The following is a 17,706-nucleotide window of genomic DNA, read 5'->3' as shown; positions in this document are numbered from 1 at the left end:
ACACACTGACACTGTGCAACTATGCTGTACACAGTAGTACGGAGTAAGTAGTTCGCTAACAATTGATAACCTACTCAATTTATTATTAGGAAGGAAAAGTCAGAGAAGAAAATAAAAAAGAGAATGCCAAAGTACGGAATACCCACATTCTACCCTCGAACATGCCAGGAAAAAAAAAAAAAAAAAAAAAAAAAAAAAGCCTGGAATATGGAACCCCAAGTAGTTAAACTAATCGTAACCTCTACCTACCCACGCTACCTCGCCACACCTGGCCTTTCCGTGTCATTGCATCGACGTCTTTGCTTATGTATGCGTCGGCTAACGATGCTGTACTCCCTCCCCTTGCTCCCACGTGGTGTTGATCATGTACAAGTTACTGCGTATGTATGGATATATTTAGCATGTACTGACTCCGTAAGTACCATCAAAACAAAGAAACAAGGGAGCAGAAAAACGGAAAAAAAAAAAAAAAAAAAAAAAAAAAAAGACAAATGCCCCAAACCTCTACCCCCTCTGCACATGCTCCCTCGCCTCCTGTGGCGTAAGTCGCTTGCCCGTCTTATCATAGAACCGCGAACTGATCCGCAGCCACTTCTCCTCCTCGTACTGCACCGCCAGCTTATTCAGGAGCAGGATCTCCTCGAGGCTGAAATTCTCGTCGACGTAGAGGATTTTCTTCTTCGGGGCGCGCGGGTAGGTGATCGAGGTGGTGTCGTTCTACAATAATAGTTTGATTGTTTCCAGTTGCATTGTTAGACGGGATATTTGGATGTGTGGTTGGAGTGGAGACGGTGGTCGGGGAAGAGGGGCGATGCAGGATATAAGGAAAGGGATTTATAATAAATTTGATTTTGACATGATAGTGGCTTTACTAGTTACCTTCCCGTTCATGATAAGCGGCTCGGCGAATGAGACTCGCCGCTCATGTCTCCTTTGTGTCTCTGCCTGCTGCTGTTGTGATCTTGAGCTAGTCTCACACTGGGCGCTGGTGTGTGGTCGTTGGATCTGATATTCCACCGCGGGCCGCACTATGCCCCATCGAGTCTTCAGTGCCTGTACAGGTCTGTCCATGGAGGTTGATATTGCCTTCCAGGTCATGCCCTCCGCCTTCAATCGCCGTAGTGTATCGTCATCGTCCGTTGTCCACTCCTGTTGTGGTAGTTGCGGTGGTGGTTGTGGTGGTTGCTGATGTTGCTGCTGTTGTTGTTGCTGTTGTTGCTGATGTTGCTGCTGTTGTTGTTGCTGTTGTTGCTGTTGCTGCTGCACTTGTTGTTGTTGAAGGGTAGGACTGGCACTGGCACCCGTGTTGGTTTGGCTTGTCTGCACCTGATCGGCTGATATTTGTGGAATGGCATGGTACTGTGTAGGGGACTGGCTCCAATTCATTTGGGCGGCATCTCTGCGCGGAACGGAGACGTAGACTAGCGGAGGATAGCCGGGGGATATGACCGGGGCGGATGCGTTGTGGAAGCCCCCTGGGTATCCTCCAGCCTTTGTGGTGCGAGCAGCCAATTCCGCTGTTGCTTTCTTAGCCTTGGCTGCTACTGCGGCTTTCTAGAATAGGCTCTGACTGTTAGAAAAACGGTGGATATATTCGCCCCCCGGGGCCTTGCTGCCAAAGTTATTGTTCTCACCTTATAAGCTGCCGCAGCCATCTCCTCCCGGATCGTCTTCGAGCTCTTGAAGACATCTGAAAAAGAGATTTTGAGTCCGCCCCTGCCATCAGTGTAGGAAGGCATATTGTTTCTGTTTATTTCCTATGTGTACACCTCAGGGCCTCAGTTGCTTCCAAAATCGATGGACGGGTGGCAGAGGAGAAGGGGATGGGCTGAAAGAATTGATATATATTATGTATGTGGGTGTGTTTGTGTTTGTGTGTGTATGAGACGGAGAGAGAGAGTATGGGAAGAGGCACAGTGAGTCTTTTCAATGAGGAGGAAAACAAACAGGAAGTCACATAGCAACAGAGAGTCCACAAGCAAGACACACGGAGTGAGTTCCTTAATGGTTGGTATCAATTAACCTTGAAAATTCAATTATTTGCTAGTTTAGAGCTTCACTGAGCAAAAGAAAAGATGGATAGTCATGGAAAGGGAAGAAAGAAATATAGAGGAATCTCTTCTCAGTCAATATCAATCACCAGATTATTCGGTGATACAATATAATAATATATTCCTCTCGGTAAATTGTAAAACAGAAGAGCAAACACAACACAGAAATATCCCAGACGAACGATGGCTTGTCATTCCTTTGGCAGACATATATCCAGGATATCCACACATGACTGCTGTCGTCAGTTAGGAATCTCTGCATGACTGCCCTGCCCGGGTCTGGCATCTGGCATATTTGCGGCCCTCTGAGCAATCAGAGCCATATATCGACAACCAGCTCATCCCATCCCACGTCCCACAAACACCCCCCCCTCCCGTCTTCCCCTCAGCACGAACCCATCATGGAATCTCCTCTGGCTGACAGGTTAGCAAGATGAAGGAAGTAGCAGGTAGTGATGAGTTGTCCACAGATAGTTGGGCTTGGGCTGCTGGGTCATGCATGATGATGGACTGGTGTGAGTGGTGCGGCTTGTCCATGAGGTTTACACACTACCATACCATACGGGCCTTTGTTGTTGTTGTTGTCGTCTGTAGGTTCCATTTTGCCGCTAAATCAGTGCTACGGCGGGCCAGAGAGACCGCTAGTGCATCTCCGATCCTGCACCCAATCATCGACGACGACGAGCAAAGCAGCCAGATTTCAGCTATTCGGGAAACGCGAATAATTAATTATACCCAGCACTTCTATTAGCAACGCTCCTCAACGTCTTCAGTTAGCTTGGGGGCTTCCCGACGGATTCCTACCCTCCTCTTGAAAATCAAATTGAACCTCAGCTGGCTGCTGCACGCCTGGTCTCCAGAACAAGGAAACAACAATGCAATTCTTCTCTTCGGCCGCAGTGCTGGTCTCGTTGCTGGGATGGATAGGGGTTGCTTCTTCACATAACATTCTCCTCCGCGCACACTCGAGAGAATGCTTCCATGAGGTCCTACGCAAGGATGACCGTATGACCGTCACCTTCCAAGCGGGTGACAGAGAGTTTGGCGGCAGCGGGAACCTCGACGTCAGCTTCTGGGTGCGTTAAGAAACTCCATATACTCCCCATAGTTCATCGCCGATGCCGATTTTCTCTCACACAGAATGCTGATGCAAGAAATACGTAAATCATGAGACCTCTTTCACGTTGCTAATTTAACCCACCAAACAATAGGTTGAGGATCCCTCCGGCGCGCGGCTGTACAACAAATACTCCTCCTCAGACGAATACTCTTTCACAGCAAGCCGTGACGGCAAATACGTCTACTGCTTCGGCAACGAGGCCTGGTCATCGAATAGTAAAGAAGTCTCCTTCAATGTCCATGGAGTGGTCTATGTCCCTGAATCAGAAGTGCCCATCGACCCCTTAGAAGCTGAAGGTTAGATAGAGACTATTTATACAAACCTCCCATCCCGATTTCCCTTCTCTACGGCCCACCTTAATTTTACCTCCACGGAAGCCCCCTTGGCAATGCTATACGTGAAAATACTATAAGAGTTGGACAGACTTGCTAATAATCTCCCCCCTGTTTTCTTTATTTTTTCCAGTTCGCCTCCTATCTGAGGAACTGTCGCAGGTTAAAGACGAGCAGTCGTACATTGTCGTTCGGGAACGCACACACCGCAACACCGCCGAGAGCACCAACGGCCGAGTAAAATGGTGGAGTATTTTCCAGCTGGCTATTATCATTGGCGAGGGCATTTTCCAGGTCTGGTGGTTGAAGCGGTTCTTTGAGGTGAGTTAATTTTGAGCTTAGTTCGCATGTTTGTTTGCTGTTGCTTCACAAACATATATGTGCTTCTGTAGAAAGCTCTCTATGTGCTAATCTGGGTGGCTTTTTTGATAATAGGTTAAACGCGTGGTTTGATTCGGACTTTTGCTCTCTGGGGCCTCAATATTTCTGTTTTTATTATAGTTATCATCTGACATGAGCCTTTTTTTTTTTTTGGTCATTATGAAGAAGCGGAATGGAAAAACCAAAAGATCATTATACTACCTTTTTATTTGCATCCTAATGAAAACAGGGGGTATTTCCTTCCACGCCTATATGTCCATGCTATGGGTAATGGTATTTAGTTATTACGTGGATTTGTCAAGGCTGTATAATATAGCTATTATTCTTGACAACTTGTTTTTATTTCATTTCAGAGGGGGCGGGGGCGGGTGCTTTGCTCTCTGGTGCGATGCCATATATATATATTCTGTCCATGCCATCGACTGCGAACACTCAGCTTGGAAGCAGTGATCCATGCTACTCTAACCCTTACCCGGTTTTTGGGATGAAACTAATAATGAAAAAGAGAAACAACATGCTATGTATGGAAATGTTCGCTCGTTCGCGATCTAGCCCACGGATATCACGTTCTCATTTGCGGTGCAACCTTGGCGCTGGTTTGGAACAAATATTAATGGTTAAATAACCTCTCAGCCTTACGGGTGATTTGAAGCGAATACCATCCCCAACATCTAGCATTCAACCTGCTCAACACTCTGATCAAGAAATAACTCTCATCTTATCCCAAGGGGATAACTATATTAACCTATCTGTCTCCTATATATCTCAAATATATAACCTACATAGAATAGATTATAAATCCATTCTCCCGCCGCAACTTGACTGACGCCCATATATGTCCATTATGGTGGAAGTGACGGAGGCAACAGCGCCAGCAGCGGCGCTTGAGCTGCATCTCCCCAGCGAAAAAAACTCAACCTTAGAGATCTCCCCGGAGTTCCTGAGAAGACATCGTCCAAAGCATCGAGATGGTCGCGGCGGTGACGGCAAGGATGAGGACCCATTGTTTTATATCTGTTGGCAGCAGCAGTCGTGCGGGTCATGTCTGAAGGCGTCGGTGGAGTGTAGTTGGTGTCCTGGCGTAAGTGTTACTTTTTATTTTTATTTTTATTTCTGGTTTACTTTTTCTGAATGACTTTATTTCTTGTGGGTGCTGTAGAATCTCTTTACATATTTATTTGCAACTTATTACACAGTTTGTTATTTATCGCCTTGATGTTTTCTTTTCTACTCGACCTACCTAACCTCCTATGATCTAACCCACCCCGCTCCCCCCATCCCCATCCGTCCCGCCCCATCCCATCCCACTGACTCTTCCCACCTTCCAAACCTCCAAAAAAAATCAACTAATTAACTCCTCTCCCCAGTCCTCAACCTGCGTCCCCAACCGCTCCCTCTTCCCCCTCCTCGCCCCACTAACCTCCTCCGCCATCTGCCCTCTCGCCGCCCGCGAGCGCTGGGAGCTTCGCGCAGCCCCGCTCGGCTGCAACGTCAGCACCTTCACGCTCCTGACCGGTGTGGTTTCGGTGCTGGGTACGCTTGCGCTTGTGCTTGTGGGGTGGTGTGGTGTTGTGCTGGGAAGGAAGGGGTGGAGGGCTGCGGAGGTTTGGAGGAGGGATCGGGGGAGGACGTGGGGGTATGACTATGGGTATGGTGTTCGTCGTGGGCGTGGGCGTGATCATGGCTATGGTTATGGTTATGGATATGGATATGGTAATGGTAATGGTAATGGTCGTGGGCGTGATCATGGTCGTGAGCGTGATCGTGGAACGAGACGGTGGGTAGAGAGGGGAGGGGAGAGGAGGCTTGTTTTTGTTGTTGAGGAGGAGAGAAGGCCGTTGTTGGTTTAAGGATGGGGTTGTTTATATGCCGATTATGATTCCGACTGCTATTATTATTATTATTGGGAGTTCTTTGTGGAGGAAGTGGGCTGTTCTTGTCATATTTAGTTTTTCTATTTTAGGACAATTGACTGATATATTATATCCCTTGCACTTCGTCTTGCTTCAGCGGCACTTTTGGCATTCCATATATCTCGGAGTACTTGCAACATACATGATTTGAACATTGAGAATATCAATTTCTACGCCAAGGCGTGAACATCCTAGGCACAATATTGGAGACTAGCTATGGTCGCACCCGTATCATACATTTATACGTTATAAGCGCAAAATATACGGAAAAAGAAAAGACCATTTCCATCGCGGCCCAGTCCATTCTCAGGTCTTTAGGACATGTGGGTAACCTTGCTAACTTTGTACTCCACGACGGGGGGATTACCCTTCTCGTAGATGAAGTGCCCGGCGGCAACCCATACGCCCGTTTCGAGGCTGGCGTACTTTGCATCGCCGGTCTAGTTGGATTTGTTAAGTTAGGCAGTTTCTTGAACAGCGGATGTAAGGGTTTTGCGCATGTTGTTCTTCTGTATTTGCGAGATGACACATAGCATGCAATCCTTACCTCGAAAGTCAGATGGATAACTTCGATTCGCACGTTGGTTAGCTGGATTTTCGCATTTGAAATTCCTGAAGATATATGAACGGCTCAAAAGAAGATGCTAAAAAAAAAAAAAAAAAAAAAAAAAAAAAAAAAAAAAATGATTGCACAGATAACAAACGGCCGAATGCAAGGAACCCTTTTGGAGAACGTACATGAATTTCCAAATGGAGTCACCGTTGACTCAGATTTACCACTTAAGATCGCTTGCAGGTCTGGGGTCATATCGACGATACCAGTATAGTTGAGGTAGATGATCTAGTTGTCACGTTTTTACCTATTAGCTTTGAGATTATAACCGATCTGAATCTTGCCCGGAGACGAATGTGAAATCTTACCGCATCATCTGTGGTCCTTGAACGTAGTGAGAAGGTATGTTAGCTCGTTGCGTCTGTAGTTTGTTCATGCCAACTTTAACACCCCCTCCTTCTCTCTTCCTTTTCTCAATTCTTCGAGCAGACCGCCGGACGGTGAAAGGCGGGATATGCATGGACAAGTCTCCGCAGCCACGACGAATCAGGAGACAAACATACTTGATAACTCCATGGGCGTCAAGTCTCAAATGCTTCCCATCAGGATCGACGTGAATATAATCGTTACCCTGACCGACAAACTCGCCATTGAGAGCTGGGGAGAATGTGGCTTCACTTTTGATGGTTCCAGCGATCATGGGCTAGAAGATATGGGAGGATAAATAAGCCTCTCTACTCTTCTCTAAATGCTAGGTCCCTTCCTGGGGGACGTTGGGGGGGGAATATATGTTTACCGTAATCATAAGCTTGGTGCCGCGTGCAACACTTCCTGTTTATCCGAGTCTTGATAAGTTAAGGTCTAAGGTATGAGAAAAGGTTCGTCTACTTTTTGCTTTGGGATGTTGGTTGATTCAAATCCACCGGGCGGGACGGGACATAAAAGGAGCTTCAAGGTAGCTTACCAACTTCAGTTGGAGGTTGAATTTTGACCTACTTATATTTTTATTTGTTTAAACGGGGACTTTGTTAGCATACTTCTCTCTATCTGGATTGTATCTCACATAGTAGTCGTGAAGGTTCCAAACATAGGGGCATGATGATGCGGGGTACAACTTACCTGCATCGTAAATGCTGGCTCGAGGGTTGGGAAGTCTGCCATGGTTGTGTCGTTTATGAGATCAATTCTTCTTGACTATTGCGATGGAAGAGAGTATAGTATGTGTGGAGAAGTATAAATCGCGATGGACAATAACGAGGGGAAACATTGAGATCTTGGAATGGTGGCAGATAGGCGAACATATTTACTAGCCCCACAACTATCCCCCGCCCCTATGGATTTCATGTGTTCGGCTTGGTGCAACACCAACAATGTAATAATTGTTTAATACATAAAAAATGGGTTTTGGCATGCTGTGCACAGTTAGATCTGATTTGATCTTACAAGTGTGACGGTAGGCTCTGTGGGAGGGGGCATCTCTACATGGTCTTTTCGACCTAACTAGTGGCAAAGAGCTGAGGAGACGCAAGTTGGCGAAAAAAGGGACCTTGATTGCTTGAGGTCATCCTATAGACGGGGAGCAATGTTCAAGTCTTGATTCCATTAATTGCAATTCATACTATCCTAGAGGCCATCCATCTGAGTAAGTTGACACACTCTGCTTCTGCTTCCTCTGTCATTTTGATATATTTGCTATATCAAAAATATTTCGCCAATGAGTCTATTTACTGCATTTCCTCCCCATCATGAGCCTTTTATCTACATTTGCAAATTCTCATTTTTCGAAGACTTGTACAAAATTCCCCATTCTCAATGTAAGAGATGGACTCTGAATGATTGTATGAGATCAGCTTGGACCTATCTCAGCAGACTCAGATCTGTTGATAGTTTGTCGGTAGGATGCCCTAGTACTGTATATACAATCAATCTTTTCACCTTCATCAGGTTAGGCAAGCCCTTGACTGCTTCTGCACTATTAGTACGGAGTACGGAGTAGAGGTTGCAGAATGGCTAGCAAATGGCTAGAATTCATGGTTAAAAGATCAACAAAAGTTCTCATAAGAGATCTCAGAAAGTTTTCTCTCAATCTTCTTCATATGTATCAAATCAGCTCTATTCTCAACTTCAATTACAGTTAAAGCAATCATTCACACTATCAAACATCTGAGGAGGCCGACTCTTCCTCTGTACGGGACCTCGGCAGTGGAAATAAGTCACATGACACAAAACCCAGTTAATTAGTTAAGTTACCCGTTTCGGACTGGTGCCAGCTGACAGCTCCGACGCGGCGATATTTGAAAGCGACATCGAGGCATGATGATGATATCTTAACAGTGCAAAAAAATGATGTCTGGCATGAGACCAATTCGACTGGGATATATCCTATCCTATTCTCCTTCTGATGAAGCTGGATGATGTTGAGTGTACCAAAAAGTATTATTGGCTGTTTTGCTTATTTGAAATCTCTTTTTGTTTGACGCCTTAGATTTCTTTTCAAGTTGCAGATCCTATTAAATGCTCTCGAGCTGCTGGCAGAGTTGGCAGCGTTGCCAGCCAAGAAGAGTGAAGGGACCATGGTCAAGTTCGCCCTAGCTATATCGCTTCTAGCATCTTGGCCGTTGCGAGCTTTTGCTGGCAATGACCTAGGCGAAGCCAAAACACGGAAGCTTCATGGCCGTTTTTTACATATCACTGGTGGGTTATCGCCAGTGTTCCGCGCACGTAACACGTGGATATAAAGATAGATACTGACGCTGGTCATGAAGATATACACGCCGATACGAACTACAAACCGAATTCCAATACCGATGGGGATCATGAATGTCATCGAGGATCTGGAAATGCAGGCTTTTACGGAACCGTCGGCTCCAACTGCGACTCCCCTCTTACACTGGTAAACGCGACATTTGCATGGATTCAAGAAAACCTCGCACACTCGATCGACTTCGTTGTTTGGACGGGCGATTCGGCACGTCATGACAATGATGAAAAAATTCCTCGCACGGAGCAAGAGATTCTTCATATGAACCAGTTGCTGGCCGACAAGTTTCATGATATCTTTTCTAAATCGGACGAACACAAAAAGGGAATGCGAATTCCGGTCGTCCCTACAATCGGAAATAATGATATAATGCCCCATAATATCTTGAAGAAGGGTCCTAACCACTGGACTAAGAGGTTTGCTCGCATCTGGGACAACTTTATTCCTGAGGAACAGCGCCATTCATTCGTTCAAGGTGGTTGGTTTTATGTGGAGGTTATTCCTCACAAATTGGCTGTTATTAGCCTTAATACGATGTATTTCTATGGCTCAAACAGCGCTGTTGACGGATGCGCGCATAGAGACGACCCCGGGTATGAGCACATGGAGTGGCTGAGAGTCCAGCTCCAGTTTATGAGGAAACGGAATATGAAGGCAATTCTAATTGGACACGTGCCCCCAGCTAGAACAAGCTCCAAGGAGAATTGGGACGCAACATGCTGGCAGAAGTATACGCTCTGGCTACAGCAATACCGCGATGTAATCGTTGCCAGCATGTTTGGACACATGAATATTGATCATTTTATGTTCCAGGATAGCAACGATCTTAAGATCGGTGATAAAGGAACGGAATCTCAACCCACGCGGGTAAGGCGGCGCAACCGGGATGATCAGGTGGTGTCCGTACAAGCGCGGATGAATTATTTAACGAATCTGAGGCATGCTTGGTCACAATTACCGTCTCCGCCTAGTGCATCATCTTCCGTGCATTTCGATGATAAAAGTCAGCTTAACGACGAATTTGGTTTTGGCTCAGCTTTGGATGTGAACACCAGGGGCAAAAAGAAGGAAATGAGAAAATATTTAGAGGAGATTGGTGGACCTTGGGCGGAAAGATACAGCGTATCTCTGGTATCACCCAGCATCATTCCGAACTACTATCCGACTTTGCGCGTCATCGAGTACAATATATCCGGGTTAGAAAACGCCGTGCTCTGGTCGGAAATAACTGCACATAAAGGAAAACCGCCACAGCAAACATTACCGCTCTTTAATGACCCTGATGTTGGTGCTCAGGATCCGTCCCGGGGAGATGAAAAGAAGGGTAAGAAAAAGAAGAAGAAGCCGAAGAAGCCAAAGTTTGAAGTTCCCGAACCCCCATCTCCCACAGCACCACCAGGGCCAGCGTATTCGAACCAGCCGTTCACACTTCTTTCATATACGCAGTACTTTTTCAATTTAACGGAGCTCGAGAATGTCGAAACTATAATGTCGATAACTGATCGACTCCACGATCAGAAACACCTCAGCTGGCGAGAGTACCGTTCGAGAAAATCTGGCGACGCCCACAAGCCAAACAACATCTCCTTCGAAGTGTTTTATGATACCAAAACGGATAGGGCATATAACCTGAAGGATTTGACGGTTAATAGCTACCTGGATCTGGCGAGAGGGATTGCGGAGAAGGAGAGATCGAGCGGGAAGGGAACGAAAGCAGATGTGCTTCTTAATGATAATATTGTTGGTTGTCCGGATGGGGAGGCTGAGATACCACCAACAGGCGAAGGAAAAGGAGATGAATGGCCCGTAAACGAAAATGAAGACCCGTCGTTGGATTCCCGATGCACCCGGTTGGAACCATCGCTGCTAGTGACGAAGTCTCGTGAGAGTCTTTGGTCTGTGTTCGTGCGGCGAGCATTCGTTGGGTTTGTCAATGGTAACACGTGAACAAGCTTTACGCAACAGTATCGTTCTGGCATAATTCCCGAGATTCTTCATTTTCCCTTCTGTCTTCCGGCTATATCTTTGTGGCGTAGGCATGTCTTTTTCTTTTTGTATAATCAATCCTTGGATGTCCGTTACATATACATTTTGAAAATTCCTTTGAAGGCTGCAGTTTATTTTGGTTTTATGTCCCGTTTCTTCATAATTTGAGCGACTTTTTCTTTTCTCGCAATTTCTTTATGTATATATCTCGACGTTCGATCTATGTTTACGATGATATTTCTACTTCTCATTTGCATTCCTTGGAAACTTAATCCGGATATATTTTCTTGCATTAATTATAATCTAGAGACATTCACTAAATACAATACACACATGTAGCAGCTAGACTTTTAATCAACTCACTACTCATTATATATTGTCAACAAGTACTGTTGACAGAGACATGCAATATAGATTGACTGAGGGAAAATTACAGATAACTGGTGAAAGGTTAGAAGTGTCTCTTCTTTTCTTTTCATCTCCCTCATTCTCTTTTGTTTGTCTCCTTTCCCTTTCCTTTTCCTGGTACAAAGAATGCTATACATTTCGCAGATGCCTAAGCTTGACTTTCCTCACCCATGCGAGCTTTGAAGTACGTACCCCTTCGGCTAGATGCTTATCCACAAATCAGCTATCTATCATGCAAAAATCCTTGAAGGATCTAGATGACGATGTTTGACTTTCAGAGCTTGCCTTCTTTCGCGCAGCTCTCCTTGCCGGAAGTTTGGACTTTTCAATGTATGACGCCGAGCTGTTTCGGGCCCTGAGAGCAGCTTTCCGAGAAAAATTAGTTCAGGATAGTGAAGTGGAGTGTGTCACACACTCCGATCTCATCATTTCACCGAATATGCCCTGGGAAAAGACCAAGGGCAAGCAGGTAAATGTTATATCATTGATGCAATGGGCCATTCCTAGTAGTGTTCACATCATGACACATTACCTGCATGTTTCCAGTTGAATTGCAAAGGACAACTGCTTTGGCCTCTGTAACTACCACCTAGGCGTCCATTGATTGGTTCTGACAATGAGATGGATTGCTAAGGCTACATACATATTTACTGCTCTGGGTTCCTAAGATGGACCTTGAGGTGAAGCCTGACCATAATCCACCCCAGACACCCGTGAATGCATATTCTTCAAAGTAGATAGGGCTCTTATAATGCACCTTTTATGATCCCTATGGAAAGTCACTAGGGATAAATCAGTCTCAACTTCAATAGTGAAAGGCAACTCTGCTGGCCTGGAATTGGATATAAGTACTCCCATCTCCCATCTCCCAACGCTCCTCTCCTCCTTTTTTTCCCCCGCGGCATTCCTCCTATCTGGAGTCGCGAGATGCCCACTTGCCAAGTTTGTGTATACATTGATATATACATATATATATATATATAGCAGATGCCCATGCATATGCGGAAGCAGATGCGGCATACGCTTCTACTCTTTTGCCACGTTCATAACCATATGCAAGTCTACTATCCAATATATCCATCCAACTCGATACATGATCTCGATCTTCCAAATACTGTCCGTTTCGAGGATCGGGATAGTTTCAATCATAAATCTAAGAAAAAGACTGTTTCGCGGCGCTGTTAACCCACTCAACATCAGGGTCAAACCAGAGATCAAGATCGAAGAAGTCAGTGACAATGACAGTGCTTGCCCTTGTCAAGACTGAACTGGTGGAATACTTCTTCCCCTGAACCATATGATGGCACTTGTCTAACGGACAGTCTGGCTGGTATGTTCTATGGTGCTTCCATTCCCCCTTTCACTATTTTTCCCTACATATCAATTAATGCAGAACCTTATACCTAACACGCTGCTTTCAGGGACAGTCTCTATACACCATCGTTACCTATATCTATATGTTCCTATTTATTCTCTCTTCATCTTATATATATTTATGATCGGTATCCCGGTCGCGAACTTTCGCCTTTATCCCTCATCTCCCTGCAAAAACTTCCCGCCTAGAGCCCCCCCCTGCAGTGGCTGCCTCGGTGGCAGGGTGGGGGCGAATGCCCTCTGGTCCCGCCATCAGTCTTCCACTGCCCCGACGGGCTGCAGGAAATTATGGGTATGGCTTTGCGTGTGGGTATGGCCGCGGGCCGGCCTAAGGAGGGAGGGAAGCGGCGTGATTGTGCTCGGGGGCTGGGGATCTCGAAGGCTAAGTAGGAGCGGGAGGAGAGATTATGGCCGGAGCAAGATTCACCTTCCTCGACAACGTGATGACTTATGGACACGGGTTTTACCGGATGGAACAAAAAATGGCCACCTCATCGCATCCGGTCTGCTCTATTTATACCTGTTCGCTCCTCGTTGGTGGTGACCAACCTATATCGCATCAAATTGATATATCAGGTTCCATTGCTACCTTCATCACACGACAGTTATAAACTATTTCCAACCCAGCCAAAGGGAGCTGAACGCGTCAAATTCCGAGAGGATTTTGGCTCCCTGGAATGCTCTAGGATTGTTTTATGGTTCATATATTTGCCTTGCCTTTTTTCCTGGTATATATATATATATACCGAATGGGAACTTTCTTCTTCATGACATGGAATTGCAGGTGAGATTTTCCCTCTGCCCCCTTTTCTTCATGATATAGGTTGATAGCTAATGGGGGAAAAGTAAATGAAAGAAAAATGTCCGTCTATAAAGAACTTCAACCGTACGGTTCCAATCCGACGTGGAGCTGTGATGGGGGTGCTTCCAAGTAGCGGGCTACTTGAAGAATTAGGACCCTCGCCAACGACGTTGCAATCTTCTAATATATCAAAAATTTACAGCGTTTTGACAGTCTTAGACGGTGGCGGGAGAAGAGGCCAGCTCAAAAGGTAATCACAGACACCGCATCAGGTCCTGCCTGGGACGAGTAGTTGTCGATTTCTGTCTCCGCCGACTTCCCGGCTTTCTGTGCTGCGAGTAAAAGCAGAATCGACCCATACGCTGATAAGGTTCCGAGATCTGCAGCTCCTGTGTTGAGAGTAGAAATGTTCGGTCTAGTCCAGCAGGCCAGGACAATTTTGTGTGTCGGATGTGGACGGCTCAAGTCTCTTCGGTGTCTGAAGCTTGCATTACGCATGGGTTCCTTTGGGAGTGATCTCTCCTGAAATGGAACGACTGCCTGCTCTCCCCTGCTATGTTGCTTATTTCCCTCTATAGAACTTGATATTGGGACCGTTAGATATATATATCCAATGGATATGCTTCTAAATGATACCTATAAAACTTTTATGCTCCACCGCTATTCCCGTCTTTAATTCCGCTGCGTTGCTCTAAGCATATTATAATCATGTCAGGTGTCTAGTAACCGGACGAACCAAACTTACCACACCTGAATGACGAGGATGGGCAGAGAGCACCATGTGTTACAATATGGGAACATAGTAACGCAGCTGTCATGGGTTGGGGGGAGATTTTCGTGTTTTTTTTTGGCATTATTTACCATCTCATTGCGCAGAATACAATGCCAAACCTGGGCAGAATATCCAGTTCACCGACATGTTCAGTTAGGATTGCTTGCGGCCAGAGAGGTTCCTATTACCTAGTTAGAATAGATAGATTCATCCATCATGTACGTATGGAGTAGTATATTTCTGTAGTACGAATGGTCATTGAGAAGATTTTAGAGTTTTATCATGTCGTAGATACCTCTCTATCCTTTCATTGAATAGAACCTGCACAATTGGTTGGAGAAGGTAATGCGCCATTGTGCTAAGGCAAAGAGAGAACTGAAAAGGTTGGAGTGGAGGAGAATGCCCCGCCCTCATACCTTTAGGTTGTAATGAGCGTGGGCCATCGCTTTGATCGGGGTGGCTAAGGGCCGTCTCTGTTATTGATACTTAAATGGGATGTCTCCACACTTGAAAGGAAATATTGCTGAATGAGGGTAACATGTTTCTCTCCGCGCCCTACTAACCCCAGCCGCCAAATCCGTAAAGGGCATTCAGTGTCCGCGGTCACCTTTCAGGTTTTCTGGAAGAAAAAGTCATTTTGCTCGCGTAAACTGCCCCGCTGCATCCATTTTTATTTTCTAAATGTGAGCCAGAGAAAGAAGGTACGGGCATGGTAGCCCGCTGCTTTGTTGTTGAAAGGCCCATCCTGGTAAAGGCGGAAAGAAAGAAAGGACAATGGCCAATGTCATCTACCTAGACGAACAAAGCGGGCTTCTCATCTCTTACGGCGACGAATCTGGGAAGCGTGCCCATTGAAAATGACGGCACTTCATTGTAGAAACAAGTAAAATGGAGTCGCTTGGGTTTTGATCAGATATCCCTTTATGCTGCTCTCTTGTCAAAGCGAGCACGCTGGTATATTCATATCTCGTCGCGATATGAAGGGGCATTGTTCGAGAACTAAAGAGAATGGACGGACCTCCTGGTGCAGTTGTCATAGGCCACGAGAGGGTTTGTGAATATATATAGGCTTGATGCCACTCGAGTAACTCGCTATTGCTCTTAGAGTCAAAGTATCGACCAGATTGATCAATCGTTATCGAAAATCAGTGCTGAAACCAACGTCAAAAGCCAACATTCAATTTTTCTAGCTTAGCTGAACACGCAGCTTCCGGTACGTTCGAATACCCCTTAAATAACACCATAACTCGAAATAGGCCGGTTTTTCTAAGTAGCTAGGCTTCTCTGTATAGGGATTTAGTTCCATATTAGCTCGATAACATCTGCTGACATGGCAAGCAGTAATGACCAACTTGTGAGTATCGATGGATTACTTGACTTTGCTTATTATGATAACTATTTGCTGAGATTGGCTATGTACAGGAGACTGGTGAGGCGTCGGGCGGTACCAATCGTTCAGGTACGTAAAAATTGTTTCACACAAATCTGACCTTAGGTTACTACTGGAGGACGTCAAGGCTAATAATCCCCCCGGGTGAATAGGTCCTAGAGGTGCGAGGTGGACCGAGGAAGAAGAGATGTGGCTGATTGTCAATACCATTGAGCAAAATAGCAACGAATGGCTGGCCCAAAACATACCGGGGAGCAATGGGCGTACTGCGAACTCCATCGCAAGCCATCTGGCCGAGCTTCGCATAAGGAACAAGCTTCCTCGAGCGTGGAGATCGGGGATTATAGATGGGACACCAGACTGGACACTCGCAGAGGACCTGGAAATCATAGAGTGGATCCTCCATGACGAACGAAGAATTGACGCGCAGGTGTTCGTTGCGACTAATCGTTCTGGAGAGGCAATTCAACGCCGGGGAAGATTCCTCATGGCGGACGATGAGTTCGCGGCTATTGTCTATGACACAGAAGATCGTCTTCGGTTGGTGCAGCTCCGGTATGACATGACTCCCGAAGGGCCGGAAAAGGAGGCAGCCTACGCAGCTCTCGTACAAGCTGAAAATGACGCTGAACGGATTATCCGTGACGCATTGCGGGAGACGCGTGGTTGCGTATATCAGTCATCCATTTGGTAGGAAACCTAACAACCATGACGAGGGAAAGAGAACGAGATAGACGATGGGAATGGATTAGGAGCAATCTGGCTTGCACAATGTCTTGGATTGGGCGTATGATTCGGGTGCCAGCACCTTTTCTTTCTGGGATTAAATTGTTCTGAGTTTTTGGGGCTTCGCATTTAAAGCTACTATTCAGGGACGTATGATGGAGGTGTTTAGTTTGTCTGCTAGGCTGAAGTGAAAAGAAAAGAATAGAAAAGGTGAACAATCAAGTTGGTCATATTACTTGCCTCAGCTGTGATATCATCCTTAAGTGTAGGACTTGTGGGTTGCGTGTTTGTAAATTTGTCGTTGTTGTGGAGATTATATATCAATGAGGCACCTAGTGCTTAGGGAGAACAGAATGTTGGACAGGTCAGATCTCCCTTCAACATAAGTTCCTTGAATGGCCGGATAAATGGCTATCCATATTGTGGTCATGAAACGGAGATAATGAAGCCAGAGAAGATTGGCCAAATTGTACATGTTTGGACACCCGCCCTCTCTAAATTGGCAAAGAGCGCTGTGTCACAAGATCCTCAGTAAATAACATCTGAATTGGATGCTCATGGCAGTATTTTGTAGGAAGGCTCTGTGCAGAGTAGCGAAATATTGAATGAAAAGACCTCGACTCGGCGATGATATTTCATCATTATGTTTTTGAGCCATGTGTGAATCTCAGTATAACATCCGCAGAGGGTACAACGCCGAGATCGTCAAAAATCTGGAGGAAAGAATCACTTCGACCAAGATAGTTGCTCTGCGGAATACTCAAAAATCACCCCTAAAACATTTAGGGAAGTGACCATGGCCATGTTTGAGGCTCGGTGCGAGACTGGCGAAGGAAAGTTCTCAACATTGATAATGTTACTTAGCCCAAACTATCTTTGACTGAACTGTACTCCGTATGGTGCTATCGATGATGGCATGGACGTCTCCTTTGGGTGTTTTCACGTCTGGGCTTCTAGGCGTTTTTGAATGCTCAGCCATTCTGATTTTTCATACCAATCAGTGTTTCGAACCGTAGCCTCCAAGAAGGCTGCTAATAGGTGATTGGCGAGAGGATGTACGGAGTAATGTACGGAGTAATCCTATCAGTTTGGGATTGGTCGGTTTTTGTGTGAACAAGAAAGGGAAAAATAAAGCCA

At 45.8% G+C, this 17,706-nt stretch overlaps 7 protein-coding genes across 8 annotated transcripts; 4 read left to right on the top strand and 3 right to left on the bottom strand.

Annotated features, from left to right (window-relative positions):
• Positions 1–486: 486 nt before the first annotated feature.
• BDBG_00225 lies at positions 487–2,605 on the bottom strand. Of its 2 annotated transcripts, XM_002628933.2 has the most exons (3): positions 1,635–2,605; positions 880–1,554; positions 487–717 (listed from the first exon to the last, which is right to left on the bottom strand). In XM_002628933.2, exons 1-3 carry the CDS (start codon positions 1,737–1,739, stop codon positions 505–507), a joined length of 993 nt encoding a protein of 330 aa, XP_002628979.1. In that variant the 5' UTR covers positions 1,740–2,605; the 3' UTR covers positions 487–504. The 2 variants fall into 2 exon arrangements, with proteins under 2 accessions (XP_002628979.1, XP_031575685.1); XM_031719797.1 differs by having other exon boundaries at positions 487–1,554.
• Positions 2,606–2,926: 321 nt separating this feature from the next.
• On the top strand, positions 2,927–3,956 carry BDBG_00224 (endosomal cargo receptor; the record flags this gene model as incomplete). The annotated part of the gene is made up of 4 exons (XM_031719796.1): positions 2,927–3,127; positions 3,263–3,467; positions 3,637–3,824; positions 3,939–3,956. The coding sequence occupies 4 exons, from the start codon at positions 2,927–2,929 to the stop codon at positions 3,954–3,956; spliced, it is 612 nt and encodes a 203-aa protein (XP_031575684.1).
• Positions 3,957–4,728: 772 nt separating this feature from the next.
• Positions 4,729–5,734, top strand: BDBG_00223 (uncharacterized protein; the record flags this gene model as incomplete). The annotated part of the gene is made up of 2 exons (XM_002628931.2): positions 4,729–4,965; positions 5,252–5,734. 2 exons carry the CDS (start codon positions 4,729–4,731, stop codon positions 5,732–5,734), a joined length of 720 nt encoding a protein of 239 aa, XP_002628977.1.
• BDBG_00222 (uncharacterized protein) lies at positions 5,191–7,866 on the bottom strand. The gene is made up of 8 exons (XM_031719795.1): positions 7,470–7,866; positions 7,315–7,342; positions 7,147–7,181; positions 6,914–7,053; positions 6,719–6,734; positions 6,536–6,638; positions 6,345–6,364; positions 5,191–6,237 (listed from the first exon to the last, which is right to left on the bottom strand). The coding sequence occupies exons 1-8, from the start codon at positions 7,509–7,511 to the stop codon at positions 6,112–6,114; spliced, it is 510 nt and encodes a 169-aa protein (XP_031575683.1). The 5' UTR covers positions 7,512–7,866; the 3' UTR covers positions 5,191–6,111.
• Positions 7,867–8,621: 755 nt separating this feature from the next.
• On the top strand, positions 8,622–11,723 carry BDBG_00221 (vacuolar endopolyphosphatase). Its single transcript, XM_002628929.2, has 2 exons — positions 8,622–9,044; positions 9,116–11,723. Exons 1-2 carry the CDS (start codon positions 8,924–8,926, stop codon positions 11,056–11,058), a joined length of 2,064 nt encoding a protein of 687 aa, XP_002628975.1. The 5' UTR covers positions 8,622–8,923; the 3' UTR covers positions 11,059–11,723.
• A 1,232-nt stretch (positions 11,724–12,955) lies between these two features.
• Positions 12,956–14,547, bottom strand: BDBG_00220 (uncharacterized protein). Its single transcript, XM_002628928.2, has 2 exons — positions 14,427–14,547; positions 12,956–14,253 (listed from the first exon to the last, which is right to left on the bottom strand). The coding sequence occupies exons 1-2, from the start codon at positions 14,533–14,535 to the stop codon at positions 13,925–13,927; spliced, it is 438 nt and encodes a 145-aa protein (XP_002628974.2). The 5' UTR covers positions 14,536–14,547; the 3' UTR covers positions 12,956–13,924.
• Positions 14,548–15,783: 1,236 nt separating this feature from the next.
• BDBG_00219 (uncharacterized protein) lies at positions 15,784–16,537 on the top strand (the record flags this gene model as incomplete). The annotated part of the gene is made up of 2 exons (XM_031719794.1): positions 15,784–15,916; positions 15,996–16,537. 2 exons carry the CDS (start codon positions 15,784–15,786, stop codon positions 16,535–16,537), a joined length of 675 nt encoding a protein of 224 aa, XP_031575682.1.
• Positions 16,538–17,706: the final 1,169 nt, after the last annotated feature.

Source organism: Blastomyces gilchristii (genome assembly GCF_000003855.2).
Source record: "Blastomyces gilchristii SLH14081 genomic scaffold supercont1.1, whole genome shotgun sequence".
Lineage (NCBI taxonomy): Eukaryota > Fungi > Ascomycota > Eurotiomycetes > Onygenales > Ajellomycetaceae > Blastomyces > Blastomyces gilchristii.
This window is presented reverse-complemented; position numbering and strand designations above follow the sequence as displayed.